Here is a 14684-nt window from a genome sequence, read left to right as displayed (position 1 = left end):
AATCTTTGCAGTCACCTACAGCCCTCAGGGCCCCCCTATAGCCCTTAATGTCCCCCATGGCACTTGAGGGTCCCCCACAGCCCTTGTGGGCCCCCCCATAAACCTTGGGGTCCCCTATTAACCCTTGAGGGTCCCCAATGCCTTGGGGTTGTGTAAACCTCGAGGGCCCCCGAGGGTTCCTCCTGGCCCTTGAGTGTCCGCTATAATCCTTGGGGTCCCTCGTAGCCCTCAAGGGTCCCCTATAACCCTTGAGGGTCCCCCATAGCTCTTGAGGGCCCCCCTTGCCCTGGAGGGTCCTCCATGTCCCTTGGGGTCCCCCACAGCCCTTTAGGGTCCCCTATAACCCTTGGGGTCCTCCATAACCCTTGAGGTTCCCCGTAGCCCTAGAGGGTCTCCTATAACCCTTGAGGGTCCCCCATGTCCTTAGAGGGCTCCTCCTAGCCCTGGAGGGTTCTCTATGTCCCTAGAGGTCCCCCATTGCGCTTGAGGGCCCCCCTAGCTCTGGAGGGTCTCCCGTGTCCCTTGAGGATCCCCCATAGCCCTTGAAGGTCCCCTATAACCCTTGGGGTCCTCCCTAACCCTTGAGGATTCCCCCATGTCCCTTGAGGGTCCCCCATAGCCCTTGAGGATCCCCCATAGCCCTTGAAGGCCCTCCCTTGCCCTGGAGGGTCCCTTGTGTCCCTTGAGGATCCCCCATAGCCCTTGAAGGTCCCCTATAACCCCCTTGGGGTCCTCCATCACCCCTGAGGTCCTCCATAGCCCTAGAGAACCCCCTTGAGCACCCCCCCCGGCCCATGAGGGTCCCCTCTGTAGCCCTTGAGGTGCCCCCCCAGCCCTGGAGGATCCTCTGTCACCCTCGGGGTCCCCCGGGTGCCCCACGGTGGCGGCGGCAGCGGGGCGCCATGGCCCAGCCCTCCCTCCGGCCAGGCCCCTGGGAAGGAGGTGGCCGTCCAGCGCCGGGCGCACGGGGTTTGGGGTTGGGGGGGGGGAACGAACTAGGCTCCCCTGGCCAAAGCGGGGTGCACCCCCCCCCCCCCAGCCCGCCGAGCCGGCCGCCCCACGGCGGGAGCGTGTCCGGCGGGGCGTGCGCGGCGCGGCAGGAAGTGTGCACGGCGGGCGCCGCCGGGACAGCGGGTAAGTGCGCGCCGCGGGCCAGGCCGCGGGGACAAGGCCGGGGACCTGCTCATCTCCCCCACCTCCCCTCCACCCACCCACCCAAATCTGCCCCCCACCCACCCAGCCCCAGGCCGTGCCCGCCGAGGGGGACGGGGACACGCCAGGCAGGGGACGAGGGGGAGCCCGGCGGGCGGACGCTGCCGGGGTGGCGGGGGCACGGCCACCGAGCGTCCCCGCCGTGTGGCCATGGCCGGGGGGACGTGGGGACATGCTGGGTGTGTGTGGGGGGGGTGCCCCAGCCCCCCCCCCAACCGCTCACCCCCGCCGCTGGGTGCGGGAAGCGCCACCTGTGGGTGGGACCTCCTCTGGGCTCGGGATGCCCCCCGAGGAGGAGGAGCACCCAAATTTGGGTGCATGATGCTGCCCCCCCCACCCCAGTGCTGGACACCCCCATCAGCAGGGAGCACCCGCTCTTGGGTGCATGACCCCCCCCCCGGTGATGGGACCCCTTCTGCCCCCCCGCCCCGAGCAGGGAGAACCTACCCTTGGGTGCAGGACAGCCCCCCACCCCGGCATGAGCAGGGAGCACCCATCCTTGGGTGCACAACCCCCCCATCACGGGACCCCCCAACAATGAGCAGGGAACACCCACCCTTGGGTGCACGATCCTCCCCATCATGGGACCCCCCCAATGAGCAGGGAGCACCCACCCATGGGTGCACAACCCTCCCCATCATGGGAACCCCCCCCAATAGCAGGGAGCACCCACCTTTGGGTGCACAACCCCCCCATCACGGGACCCCCCCACAATGAGCAGGGAACACCCACCCTTGGGTGCATGACCCCCCCAATCATGGGACCCCCCCCAATAGCAGGGAGCACCCACCCTTGGGTGCACAACCCCCCCATCACGGGACCCCCCCCCACAATGAGCAGGGAACACCCACCTTTGGGTGCACGACCCCCCCCAATCATGGGACCCCCTCCAATAGCAGGGAGCACCCACCCATGGGTGCACAACCCTCCCCATCATGGGAACCCCCCCAATAGCAGGGAGCACCCACCCTTGGGTGCACGACCCCCCCCCAAAAGGGCCCACCCCCCGCCACCCCTGTGCCAGGGGTGGGGGCCCTGGGTGCCCCCCCACCCCGGGACGCGGGCAGGGTGGCCGGGCTCGGCGCCGGCGCGCGGTGGCCCCCGGGCGCGGGCGCAGCCGGGAGCCGCGTGCCCACGCGCAGGCGGGCGCCCGCCCGGCAACACATGCGCACACGCGTGCGCACACGTGTGCGCCGCCCCCCCCGACCCCGGCGCCGCCGTCGGCCGCTTCCTCCTCTTCCTCGTGGTCCCGCTGAGTCAAGGGCGCGTGGCCCCGTCGGGGCCCGGGCAGCGCCACGTGTTGGTGCGGGGACAGTGCCACGGCGGTGCCACCCGCCTGGGGACACGGCAGTGCCACGGCGGCACCACGGTCGGGGACGCAGCGGGGCCACAGTAGTGCTGTGTCAGTGCCATGTTGGGGACACGGTTGGGGACATGACAGTGCCATGTCGGAGCCACATGGCTGGGGACACGGCAGTGCCACGTTGGTGCCATGGCTGGGGACATGACAGTGCCATGGCGGTGCCATGTCAGTGCCACGGTCGGGGACAGGGCAGGGTCACGTTAGGGCCGTGTCAGTGCCATGTCGGGGACACGGTCAGGGACATGTCGTGGGCACAGGGACACGGCAGTGCCATGCCAGTGCCATGGTGGTGCCACAGTCGGGGACAGGGCAGAGCCATGCCGGTGTTGTCAACGCCATGGGCAGTGCCGCGTTGGTGCCACGGTTGGGGACACGGCAGAGCCAGCCAGCCCACCCGTGGGGACGGCGGCAGCTGAGCGGGTGCCACCTGCTGCCCCAGCCTCCGCTGGCTTCTCTGATGGCTGCTACCCAGTTGCGCTCGCCCGCTTGCCGGCACCGCGGGGCCTTCGGCCTCGGCCCCGGCCCTGGGCCCGCCGTGGCACGCGCCGCCGTGGCCCCCGGCACGGTGCTGTTTGCACAAGGGTTGGGTTTGGGTTTCCTCCCTCCCTTCCCCCCCTTCCTGCCCCGGCGCAGGCAGGGCCGGAAGCCACCCGGCCGGTGACGTGGGTGCTGGGTGCCGGGGAGCGTGGGGCCCGGCGCCCAGCTCCCTGCCCTGCGGCTCCCAGGAGGTGCCCACCCTGACCCCAGCCCTCCTTCTCTCCGGCTGCTCCCATCAGTCTGTCCCTCCCTCCATTCCCCACCTTGTCCCTCCCTCCTTCCATCCCTCCCTCCTTCCATCCCTCCCTCCTTCCATCCCACCTTCCTTCCATCCCTCCCTCCTTCCATCCCACCTTCCTTCCATCCCACCTTCCTTCCATCCCTCCCTCCTTCCATCCCACCTTCCTTCCATCCCTCTCTCCTTCCATCCCTCCCTCCTTCCATCCCTCCCTCCTTCCATCCCTCCCTCCTTCCATCCCACCTTCCTTCCATCCCTCCCTCCTTCCATCCAACCTTCCTTCCATCCCTCCCTCCTTCCATCCCTCCCTCCTTCCATCCAACCTTCCTTCCATCCAACCTTCCTTCCATCCCTCCCTCCTTCCATCCCTCCCTCCTTCCATCCAACCCTCCTTCCATCCCTCCCTCCTTCCATCCCACCTTCCTTCCATTCCACCTTCCTTCCATCCCTCCCTCCTTCCATCCCTCCCTCCTTCCATCCCACCTTCCTTCCATCCCTCCCTCCTTCCATCCCTCCCTCCTTCCATCCCTCCCTCCTTCCATCCAACCTTCCTTCCATCCCTCCCTCCTTCCATCCCTCCCTCCTTCCATCCAACCCTCCTTCCATCCCTCCCTCCTTCCATCCCTCCCTCCTTCCATCCAACCTTCCTTCCATCCCTCCCTCCTTCCATCATCCCTCCTTCCATCCCTCCCTCCTGCCATCCCACCTTCCTTCCATCCCTCCCTCCTTCCATCATCCCTCCTTCCATCCCTCCCTCCTGCCATCCCTCCCTCCTTTCTCCTGCCATCCCTTTCTCCCTGCTTCCACCTCTCCCTCCCTTCTCCTGCCCCTCATCCCTTTCTCCTTCATCCCTTTCTCCCTCCTTCCATCCCTCTTTCCCTCCCTCCATCCCTCCCTCCTCTCTCCATCCCCATCTCCTTCCATCCATCCACCCATCTCCATCCCTTCCTCCATCCTTCAGCCCTCTCTGCTTTCTTCCACCCAGCTCTCTCCCATCTCCATCCCTCCATCCCTCCGTTCACCCCTCCTTCCTCCCATCCATCCCTCCTTCCTTCCAGCCATGCCTCCCTCCTTTCCCCATCCTCTCCATCTTCCTTCCCTCTCTCCTCCATCCCTCTCCCATCTCTCTCCATCCCTCTCACCTCCATCCCTCCCTCATCCCTCTCTCCCTCCATTCTCCTGCAGCCCGGGGAAGGGATGCAGCGCCCAGCCGTGCCGACAACCGGCGTTAACCGTCTGCTTCCTCCCCCTGCAGGGCGACCCACGGCCATGGGGCCGGGCAGCGGGGCGGCGGGCGCGCCGGGCGGCCACAGCGGTGCCCCGGCCGGGCTGGCGTAGCCGTGCCGGACACGGCGCCATGGAGCCGGCGGGCACCCCCGAGCGAAGCTGCCGCCCCACGCCCGGCGTCCTGGCGGCGCAAGACGCCATCGTCTTCTCGGACGTGGCCGGAGACGCCGGCGCGGGTGCCACCGGCCACCGGGACCCGAACGCCAAGGAGCCTGTTCGGGGCGTAACGCCCGGCGCCGCTGGGTCCGTGGGCGCCGATGTCTTCTTGGCCAGCCTCGTGCAAGCCCAGATGTGCGTGTGGGACCTGCAGGGAGCCATCGAGGGGCAGCCGGCGGCCGAGAGCGCCGGGCGCGAGCGCCAAGGCCACGTGCCCGCAGAGGGGAGCCTCTCGCGTGAGTATGTGCCTGCGGATGGGAACCTCTCGCACGAGCGCCTGCCCGCGGAGGAGAGCACCTTGCCCAAGTGCCTACCCACAGATGGGAGCCTCTCGCACAAATGCGTGCCCACGGAGGAGAACATCTTGCATAAATGTGTGCCCGCGGATGGGAGCATCTCGCACGACTACGTGTCTGCAGATGGGAGCATCTTGCACGACTTTGCGCCCATGGATGGGAGCATCTCACACGACTACATGTCTGCAGATGGGAGCATCTCGCATGACTACGTGTCCACAGATGGGAGCATCTCGCACAGATATGTGCCCGCGGATGGGAGCATCTCGCACGAATATTTGTCCACGGATGGGAGCATCTCACATGACTACGTGTCTGCAGATGGGATCATCTCACATGACTACGTGTCCAGGGATGGGATCATCTCGCACAGATATGTGCCCGCGGATGGGAGCATCTCGCACGAATATTTGTCCACGGATGGGAGCATCTCACATGACTCTGTGTCCAGGGATGGGAGCGTCTCGCGCGACGACGTGTCCAGGGATGGGAGCGTCTCGCGCAAGCATCGGGACCACGAATCTGGAGAGGAGGACGAGGACGAAGAGGAGGACGACGGTTCGTCCTCCCGGGAGGAGGACGCTGAGGAAGAGGAAGACTTGGAGGAGGAAGAGCGCCACTTCTACACCAACCCCCTCTTCCAGGGCCTGGCGCTGGCGGGCTCGCCCAGCGGGTGCCCCCCGCCGCCCTGGTACCCGGTGCCCGTCTACAAGCCGCACGGTGCTGCCTTGGAGCCGCTGGTGATCACGGAGCAGGACATCGCGGGCGCTCGTGCCATGGGGGGCACCCAGGAGGTACGGGGGTGCCGCGGGCGCCACGGGGGGACGGGTCCCCCACCCCGGCCCCCAGCCGGGGCCCGTCGCCCGCTGCGCCCACCCAAGGCCTCTCTCCTTGCCAGGACGCGGCGGCGCGGGGCGACGGTGCCGGCGCCACGGAGCGGGGTGAGTGCGGGGATGCTACGTCGGTGGGGGGGGGAACGTGGCAGGGAGCAATTTGGGGGCGATGCTGACTGGGACCCCCCCCACCCACCTCCACCATGTCTTCTCCCTCCAGGATCCCCTGGCCCCCCCAGCCTGGTGCTCTCCGGCCCCCCGGATCTGCCCCCAGGAGAGGGGGACCGGGACCCCCCCAGCCCCCTGGATCTGCACCCAGGATTGGGGTACCCGGCCCCCCCCAGCCCTCCGGTCCCCCTAGATTTACCCACAGGAGGGGGCTACTGGGACCCCCCCAGCCCCTTGGATCTGCCCCCCAGGCCCCCAACCCCCCCCGAGTTGCCCTTGGGAGGGGGGTACTGGGCCCCCCCCAGTCCTCAGGAGCTGCCCCTGCAAAGGGGTGACTGGGCCCCCCCAGCCCCCCTAGATCTGCTTCAGGAAGGGTGGTCCCAGGCCCCCGCCAGCCCCCCGATGCCCCCGGATTTGCCCCCAGGAGGGGGGTCCCAGGTTCCCCCATGGCCCCCGATCCTGGATCTGCCCCTAGGAGGGGGGTCCCAGGCCCCCCCAATCCCCCTGGATTTACCCCCAGGAGGGGGGTCCCAGGCCCCCCCCAGCCCCCTGATTCCCCCAGATCTGCCCCTGAAAGGGGGGTCTCAGCCCCCCCCGATCCTTCTGGATTTGCCCCTGGGAGGGGGGTCCCAGGCCCCCCCCAGCCCCCCGACCCCCCTCCACCAGCCCCCGGGAGAGCGGCAGGGGGCTCCCCCGAGCCCCCCAACCCTCCCCGCTGGCGGAGGCCCCCTGCCGCCCTCCCCGGGCTGGGCCGGCGGCGGGGGGCTGCCGCCCCGGGGTCCCCGGGCTGGGGGGGCGGCGGGTGCCGGGGGAGCCCCCGGCGGGCCGGGGCGCCGCTGCGCCTGGCTGCAGGCCACGGCGGGCGCTTCCTGCGCGCGGGGGGAAGTGGCGCAGGCCCCTGCGCCCCACGCTGCCGCCGCCGCCGCCGCGCCGCCGGGCTGCGCCATGGAGGAGCTGCCCCCCGAGATGGGCGACGAGCCCCCGCCGCGGCCCCCTGGCAGCACCCATGGGTGAGGGCACCGCCACCTCGGTGGCCCGCGCGGGGCCACGTGGTCTCCCCCCCCACCTCCGGCTTCCTGCCCCCCGTTTGTCTGTCCCTCCCCACTTCCCGCCTGGCCTCTGTGTGTCCGTCTGTCCCCCTAGACCCCCGTTCATCCCCCCCCCAGGCCTCTGTCTGTCCATCTGTCCCCCCCAAACCCTCGGGCATGCCCCCAACCCCCCATTTGTCTCTCTGTCCCCCTAGATCCCATCCGTCCTGCCCAGACACCCATCTGCCCCCCCCAGACCCTTGTCTGTCTGTCCAGCCCCCCACCCCATCTGTCCATCCGTTCTCCCAAACCCCTGTCCATCTGCCCCAGACCCCCATCTGTCTGTCCGTTCCCCCAGATCCCGTGTGTCCGTCTGTCCCCCCAAACCCGCCTCTTTCCCCAGACCCCATCTGTCCCCCGTCTGTCCGTCCATCCCTCCCAAACCCTGCCTATCCGTCCCCCCAGACCCCGTCCATCCCCCCGTCCACCCCCCCGACTCCCTTCTGCCCTCCCCAAACCCCCATCTGCCCCCCCCCCCAAAGCCCCTCCTAGAGCCGTACCCACTTGCAGGGCAGCCCGACTGCAGCGGGCAGAGTTAAGGGGATTTTCGCCCACTCCTACCTTGTGCCCCCCCAGGTGCCTGGCGGAGCCCCCCGGGCAGCCGGCCGAGGGCGAGCCGGCACCCGCGGGGCTGGCTAACGGCGGCCACGGGCAGCGGGCCGAGGCGCAGCGCTTGGCCGCCCGCCTCTTCCACCTGGAGGGCTTCAAGAGGTCCCAGGTAGCCTCCTTCCTCCGGAAGAAGTAAGGAGCCGGCGGGCAGGGAAAAACACGGGTGCCAGCGGGGCTTTCGGCAGGGCCCGGGGAGCCTCCCGGGGAGGCCGGAGCGCCCCGCTGAGCCCTGCGCCGTGTCCCCCAGCAATGACTTCAGCGGCATGGTGGCCCAGGAGTACCTGGCCTTCTTCCAGTTTGGCGGCCAGGCGCTGGACCGGGCGCTCAGGTGCTGCCGTTAGGGGCAAAGTCAGAGTTAGGGTCCATTGGGGTTGAGGGCCGAGCAGATTTGGGGTCCAGCAGGGTCCAGGGAGGCAGATTTGTGGTCTTTGGGGGTCTGGGCGGGGGCAGATTTGGGGTCTGCTGGGGTCCATTGGGGTCTGGGGGGGAGCTAGGGTCTGCCGAGGTCTGGAGAGGCCAGATGAGGGGTACATCAGGGTCTCTTGGGGTCTGCGGGGGTAGATTTGGGGTCTATTGGGGTCCGTAGGCATCCAGGAAGGCAGAGATGGGCTCTATCGGAGCCGGGAGGGAGCAGGTTTGGGGTCCGTTGGGGTCAGCTGGGGCAAATTTGGGGTCTGTTGGGGCCGATCTGGGATCTGTCAGGGCCTCCTGGGGTCTAGGGGGGCAAAGCCAGGGTCTGTTGGGCTCCAGGGTGGCAGATTTGGGGTCTCTCAGGGTCCGTTGGGGTCTAGGGGGCCAGACACGGGGGTCTTTGAGGGGTTTCCTGTGATCCAGCAGGGCCAGATTTGGGCTCTGTCAGGGTCCAGAGGGCAGATTTGGGATTTAGCAGAGTCTCTTGGTGTCAAGGGGGGCAAATTGAAATTTTGGGGGGGGTCCCTTGCGCCCAGCCCCGCTGCGAGCCACCCCGTGATGGGTGTCATCGTCCCCCACCCCAGGTCCTTCCTGCAGGCCTTCGTGCTGACGGGCGAGACGCAGGAGCGCGAGCGCATCCTGGGCCACTTCTCCCGGCGCTACCACCTCTGCAACCCCGACGCCTTCCCCTCGCCGGGTGAGAGGCGTTTCGGGCACCGTGTCGTCCCCCCCCCGCCCCCCGGTGCCTCAGTTTCCCCATCCGCTCCCCTCCGCACCGTGGCTGGCTCCGGGGACGAGCGCAGCCCCTGCCGCTGCCGTCGGGTGCGTTGAAGGGCACCGGTTGTCCTGCCCGGAGAGGACAACCCCTCGCTGACTGTCACCCACCACCCCGTGTCCCCCCCCGTCACCAGATGCCGTGCACTCCCTGACGTGCGCCATCATGTTGCTGAACACGGACCTGCACGGGCAGGTAAGGAGAGGGGACGCGGGCCAGGCAGGACCCCCGTGGTGACACATCCCATCCCCTCCCCATAACGCGTGCCGACGGGTCCTCCCCGAGCTCCCGTTCTCCGGGTGCCACACGGGGGGCTGGTGGCACTCCCCCCCCCCCCCCCGCCGTGAGCCGTCTCCCCCGAGGCCCTCGGGAAGGGGACGCGGGTGGCCGGGGCATAGGGGTGACACGTGCCACGTGCCTTCCCGGCTCTCCGCAGAACATCGGCCGCGCCATGACCAGCGCCGAATTCGTGGCCAACCTGAGCGGGATGATGGACGGGCAGAACTTCCCCAAGGAGCAGCTCAAGGTAGCGCCCGGGGTGGGAAGCACCCGCTTGTCCCCCAGCAAGGCGGGGGGGACAGGTCACCGAAAAACACCCGTCCTCTCCGTGCAGGCCCTCTACAACTCCATCCGCAACGAGAAGCTGGAGTGGGCGGCGTAAGTAAGGGGGGGGGGGGGGGGGAGCCGAGCCTTCCCCGGCGTGGCGTCCCCCGTGACGCCGACCTCCGCCTCTCGCCCCAGGGACGAGGACGAGCTCGAGGGCGCCCTGCGGCATCGCCTGGCGCCCGCTTCGGCCAGCCGCAAAAAAAGCAACCCCTTCGTCGAGCTGCCCCGCGACGCCGCCACCACGTATCGGCAGGGCTTGCTGGCCCGCAAGGTCCACGCCGAGGCTGACGGCAAGAAAAGTAGGTGCCGCCGGGGCTGGGGCTGCTGCGGGCGCCGAGCGGGAGCCTCAACCGCTCACCTCCATCCTCCTTTTCCAGCGCCATGGGGCAAGAGAGGCTGGAAAACCTTCCACACCGTGCTGAAGGGGACGGTGCTGTATTTCCTGAAGGTAGGAGGCTTTGCTGCTTCGCGGGGTGGCGAGCCCGAATCCGGGACGGGAGACCCCCGAGGCCGTTTTTCTCTTGGCGCGCAGGACGAGAGCCGGCCGGACGCACCGGGCGCCGAGGAACCGCTGGGCGTCCACCACGCTCTGGCCGAACGGGCCAGCAAGTACACCAAGCGCCCCAACGTCTTCCGCCTGCAGACGGCCGACTGGCGCGTCTTCCTCTTCCAGGCCCCGTGAGTGGCCGTGTCACCGATTCGGGTCCGGCCCGGCTCCTCCCGGCCGCTGACCGCCCTTCCTCCCGCAGGAGCGCCGAGGAGATGTCCTCCTGGATCTCCCGCATCAACCTGGTGGCCGCCCTCTTCTCCTCGCCGCCCTTCCCCGCCGCCGTCAGCTCCCAGCGCAGGTTCATCCGGCCCATCCTGCCCGCGGCGCCCAGCCGCAGCGCCCCGGTGAGCCGCCGCCGGGCGAGAGGAGGAGGAGGAGGAAGGGCGGTGGTGGGGTTGTGACCATGCCCGTGCTGAGAGCGCCCGGCTCCCCGCAGGAGGAGCAGCACCGCTCCCACGAGACGTGGATGGACCAGTTCGCCGCCGAGCTGTTCGAGCATCAGCGCAACCTGCCCGACAAGCGGGGCCGAGCCCGCGACCTCGACGAGTACCGCTTGAAGAAGGAGTACCTGCTCTACGAGGTGGGCACGGCCTTTTTGGGGGGGGGACGGGGGGGGGGACGCAGGGACACGCCGGCCGGCGCGGCCGCTCACCCCGGCTTCCTTTCGCAGAAGCGCCGCTACGAGACCTACGTGCAGCTGCTGGAGACGTGGATCAGCTCGGGCAGCCAGGATTTGGACGGTTGGGAAGCCCACGCGGGACCCGCGGCCGCCCCCCCGGAGCCCCCCGGCCTCACCAAAGCTCATTCCAGCCCCTCGCTGGCTCCCGAGACGCCTCCCGCCGGCGTCCGGGTCAAACGCAACATCTCGGAGCGCCGGACCGTCCGCAAGATCGTCCCCAAGCGCAACAAGAACCTGCTGTGATGGATTCGGGGTGGGGGGGGTGGTGGGGGCAGTGAGGGGGGGGGGAGTCACCTCCGGCCTCCCCTGCCGCGGTACGAGGCTCCCCCCCAACAGACTCGAACCGGCAACCTGCCGGCACCGACAGTATTGAGCCACCGAAGGGGGGGGGGGGTGCTTTTTTGCAGGGTGCCGCCCCCCCCCCCCCCCCCGTAATTAAGGACTTCAAACTCAGGGAGATTCCCCCCCCCCCCATCCCCTCTGCCTGGGAAGGGGGGACGGATGCTTCGAGGTGGGGGGGGGGGGGGGGAACGGGGAAATCGTGGTACCCCCGGCCCGAGCCGAGCTTCGCCGCCCCCTCGCCGCTGCCTGCTGCTCTCGGACACGTCGGCTCGGGGCCCCGGCGGCCGCCGTGCAATAAAGTGTTGGACCTCCACCAGCCTCCGCCTGCCGAGGGACCCAGGCGTCCGGGCCACCCCCCCCCAACACCCAGCTCTCAGTATTGCTTCGTTAGAGGATTTGCTTTAATTGCTCTTCGCCTTAACACCCGGGCAAGGCAGCGCCGCCAGCCCAAACGCCGCGGGGCAAAGGAGAAGCTCTTGCTGCCGATTACGGCTCTTCTTCGGGTCTCCGCTAGATCTGAAAGTCCCCCCCTTTCCCGAAACGGGAAGGGGGGGGTTGAACGCCCAACGCCGTCGCAGCAGCTCCTCGCTCCCGGCAAAATATCTGTATTGACCGCGCTAACCCACCGGCTCCGCACACGAGGGCGGCGCGGCCTTATTCGCTCGTCGTGGCCCCCGGCGCCGTGCGTCCCCCGGCGCGTCCCCCTCCGGTCCCCGGCGCGGCCGTCTCCGTCGGGGCCACCGGCGACGGATGCGACGCCCCGGGGTGGCGGGCGGTGGCCGCAGAGCTGGAGGTCCCCTCGGCGGTCGGAGGGGGCAGGACGCGGGGACTCGGCCTCGCGGCCCCCCGGCAGCCGTAGAGCAGGTTGACCCGGGCGGCGTCGGAGGCACTCAGCTGCCGCCGCTGCCCCAGCACGGCCGCCGGGGTCCGCAGCGGCGTGATGGTGGGCGCCCCGCTCCGGCTGAAGGCATATCTGGGGGGGGAATTAAAAAAATTAATAGCGGTTTTGGAGAAGAGGAGGAAGCGCGGCGGCAGGCCCGGGCTCACCTGCTGTAGTGCAGCACGGAGGAGTAGTCGTAGCCCACCAGCATGTTGGGCGTCCGGGATTTCATGAAGTTGCCCTCAAAACCTGCCAAGAAGCCAGAAGGCGCCTGATGGCTTCATCCTCCCCGCCGGACCCCGGCGCCAGGTCGGGTTCAGGCAATGCCGGCGGCTCACCGGGCAGGATGTGGTCCCAGGAGATGCTGATGTAGTCATCCCGGTCGGCGCGGCTGTGCTCGTGCCAGAAACCAGCCACGTGCATGAGCTCGTGGAGGGCCACCCCCTTGCCCCGCTGCAGGCAGGCGGGCGCCAGGGAGAGCGGCTGCATCCCGCCGGCACGGCCCACGCTGGAGAAGCACCTGAGCAAAGAGACAGGGGCGCTCATCTCCCCACCACCAGCTGGGGCACGTCCGTGGTCAAGCGGCACGTCCCCGTTGACTGCAGGCAGGTGTCCCATCACCCATGGGCACGTGTCCATCTACTACTGCTATGGATTGCCACCTCACCCTCCCCATCACTGATGGGCATGTGTCCGTGGCCTACAGGCACGGGTCCATCATCACCCATGGGCGTGCCTCCCCCATCAACCACGGGGGCATGTTCCCCATCACCCATGGGCACAGGTCCATCTGCAGGCACATGTCCCCTGTCACCAACAGGCATGCATCTCCCCATCATCCCATGGGCATGTGTCCCCCATCACCCCATGGGCACGGGTCCATCATCTACAGACACAAATCCTCTGCTGGTGTGCATGCATCTCCCCATCACCCGCGGGCATCATCCATCATCTACGGGCACCGACATGACGCTGCAGCCTTCCGCCCCACTCCATCACCCCCCTTGCCGGGGTGAGCGGCTGCAGGAGCCCACTGACCCAGCCATGGGAGCAATGGAGACGAAGTCCCGCTGGTAGGAGTGGGGGACAAACCGGACGCATGTGAGCCTGGCAAAGTCGCCGAACGCTTCCTCGAGGATCTTCACGCTGGCGTTGTCTGGCAGGAGAAGACCCAACAGCTCAAGACCCGGCCGTGGTGCATCCCATGGGGAGCCACCTCCACGCAGCCAGACGTCACCTACCGTATCGGTCGGACATGATGTAGGGGATTTGGACAACACCTCTTCTCTTCGGCCATTTCGGGTTCGCGGCCGCGAACGCTCTGGAGGGATCCTGGCGAGCGATGCGTTAGCGGGGGGGGGTCCCCAGGGCCAGATGTTGGGCAGATGTCAGGGCAGACCCAGCTGCGAGAGCCCACCCGGCTGGGCCACATTTTCCTGCCCAGGACTTCAGGAGCACGACGAACGGCCGGCAGCAGCCTTGGGGGCTGCCAGCACCATCCCCGTAGGCACCCCGCGGTGGCCCCGCCACCCTCACTCACCGCCCGGACGATGTCCCCTTCGACAAGGAAGCTGCTGTCGGGCGCCTTGAGTGGAGCAAGTGCTGGAAACGCAGAGTGAGGAGGGTGGCTGAGAACGGGGCAGCTCAGCTCAGCTCCCACCAGCCCCCAGCCCACTCTGAGCCCCTTTGGGTGCCAGACGCCGAGGACAGACCTCCTTCCCCCCTCTCCCCGAAATACCACCGAGCCCCTCACCTCCATTGATGCTGAGGATGTCGTCGCCCCGCGGGCCACCGCCGCCACGCTGGGGGCTGCCCGTGTGCTGCGCACCCCCAGGGCCACCTGCAAGGGGACAAGAGGCTGAGCCGGGCCACGGTGGCCAAAATAACACACGGGGAGAAGAGGAAAAAGCTTCATGCTCCCCCCAAAATCCTCAGCACCTTTTCACTTACCTTCCAGCAGCCAAAAGATACTGCTAAGGAGCAGCCAGACACTGCGAGCCAGAGCCATGCTACCAACAAGCCTGAAACCTCATCAGGCCAAGCTGGTTATTTATAATGAGTTATTTGTAAATAATTGGGAGCAGCTGGTCAGCTGGAGGATAACTAAGAGCCCCGTTAAGCAGCGTCAGCGCAGCGGCGGTATCATCCCTACAGAGCCCTCTGCAAATGCGAGCTGCTACGGGTACAACCCGCTGTTTTAGAGGTGGTTGCCCCAGCTGGGAGAACAAATCAGGAGCCGGATGTATAATTAAATATCTCGATAACGTATCAGTGATATATAGAATAGAAATAATTTCCAGGTGGGGATTAATGGGAGCTGTAAGGGGGGTTTCCCTTGGGAGCGCTGCCGCAGGGACAGCCCAGCCCTGGCTTGTGCTGTGGCTTCGTTAATGCGGGGGGGGGGGTTAATTGGAGCCCGTTTTCCCGCTCCAATTACAGGGCTGAATAACCGGCGGGGGGGAACGAAAGCTCCCGGGAGGGTAACCGGAGCCGACCGCGCGGTGCCGAGCGGAAGGGGAAGCGGTCCCCCGTTTCCGCCGCCTTCGCGCCCCTTCCTGCTTCCGCCGCTCACTCGCTTCGCCCCAAAACACCCGTCGCTGGATTTTTGGGCCCCGTTTGCGGAGTCCAAAGCGGCTCGGCCCAGCGGCGATAAG

At 68.0% G+C, this 14684-nt stretch overlaps 2 protein-coding genes across 6 annotated transcripts; one reads left to right on the top strand and one right to left on the bottom strand.

The window, feature by feature from the left end:
• The first annotated feature begins 982 nt into the window (after positions 1 to 982).
• LOC138062472 (PH and SEC7 domain-containing protein 4-like) lies at positions 983 to 11214 on the top strand. Of its 4 annotated transcripts, none has more exons than XM_068920783.1 (15): positions 983 to 1134; positions 4606 to 5883; positions 5988 to 6030; positions 6143 to 7100; positions 7755 to 7919; positions 8035 to 8115; positions 8783 to 8895; positions 9110 to 9168; positions 9410 to 9499; positions 9587 to 9630; positions 9715 to 9878; positions 9957 to 10257; positions 10329 to 10473; positions 10566 to 10709; positions 10800 to 11214. In XM_068920783.1, the coding sequence occupies exons 2-15, from the start codon at positions 4708 to 4710 to the stop codon at positions 11049 to 11051; spliced, it is 3735 nt and encodes a 1244-aa protein (XP_068776884.1). In that variant the 5' UTR covers positions 983 to 1134; positions 4606 to 4707; the 3' UTR covers positions 11052 to 11214. The 4 variants fall into 4 exon arrangements, with proteins under 4 accessions (XP_068776884.1, XP_068776883.1, XP_068776881.1 ...); XM_068920782.1 differs by lacking the exon at positions 983 to 1134 and having other exon boundaries at positions 4132 to 5029; positions 5114 to 5883; XM_068920781.1 differs by lacking the exon at positions 983 to 1134 and having other exon boundaries at positions 4598 to 5883; positions 9957 to 10027; positions 10112 to 10257.
• A 321-nt stretch (positions 11215 to 11535) lies between these two features.
• On the bottom strand, positions 11536 to 14640 carry ASTL (astacin like metalloendopeptidase). 2 transcript variants are annotated; one of them, XM_068920794.1, is made up of 8 exons: positions 13981 to 14640; positions 13784 to 13870; positions 13571 to 13632; positions 13272 to 13362; positions 13123 to 13186; positions 12369 to 12550; positions 12198 to 12279; positions 11536 to 12123 (listed from the first exon to the last, which is right to left on the bottom strand). In XM_068920794.1, exons 1-8 carry the CDS (start codon positions 14036 to 14038, stop codon positions 11805 to 11807), a joined length of 945 nt encoding a protein of 314 aa, XP_068776895.1. In that variant the 5' UTR covers positions 14039 to 14640; the 3' UTR covers positions 11536 to 11804. The 2 variants fall into 2 exon arrangements, with proteins under 2 accessions (XP_068776895.1, XP_068776894.1); XM_068920793.1 differs by having other exon boundaries at positions 11540 to 12123; positions 13069 to 13186.
• Positions 14641 to 14684: the final 44 nt, after the last annotated feature.

The sequence above is a fragment of the Struthio camelus genome, chromosome 27 (assembly GCF_040807025.1).
Source record: "Struthio camelus isolate bStrCam1 chromosome 27, bStrCam1.hap1, whole genome shotgun sequence".
Classification (NCBI taxonomy): Eukaryota; Metazoa; Chordata; class Aves; order Struthioniformes; family Struthionidae; genus Struthio; species Struthio camelus.
Note: the sequence above shows the minus strand (reverse complement) of the source record. Positions and strands in the feature narration are given on the sequence as shown.

Coding starts and splice junctions, on each gene's coding strand:
- LOC138062472 (XM_068920780.1), top strand. CDS start 4,411: ATGCCTCCCTCCTTTCCCCATCCTCTCCATCTTCCTTCCCTCTCTCCT. Junction 6,031..6,142: donor TGCCGGCGCCACGGAGCGGG/GTGAGTGCGGGG, acceptor TTCTCCCTCCAG/GATCCCCTGGCCCCCCCAGC. Junction 9,631..9,714: donor GAGAAGCTGGAGTGGGCGGC/GTAAGTAAGGGG, acceptor CTCTCGCCCCAG/GGACGAGGACGAGCTCGAGG.
- ASTL (XM_068920793.1), bottom strand. CDS start 14,038: ATGGCTCTGGCTCGCAGTGTCTGGCTGCTCCTTAGCAGTATCTTTTGG. Junction 13,871..13,980: donor TATCTTTTGGCTGCTGGAAG/GTAAGTGAAAAG, acceptor GTCCCCTTGCAG/GTGGCCCTGGGGGTGCGCAG. Junction 13,187..13,271: donor CATCATGTCCGACCGATACG/GTAGGTGACGTC, acceptor TTCTCCTGCCAG/ACAACGCCAGCGTGAAGATC.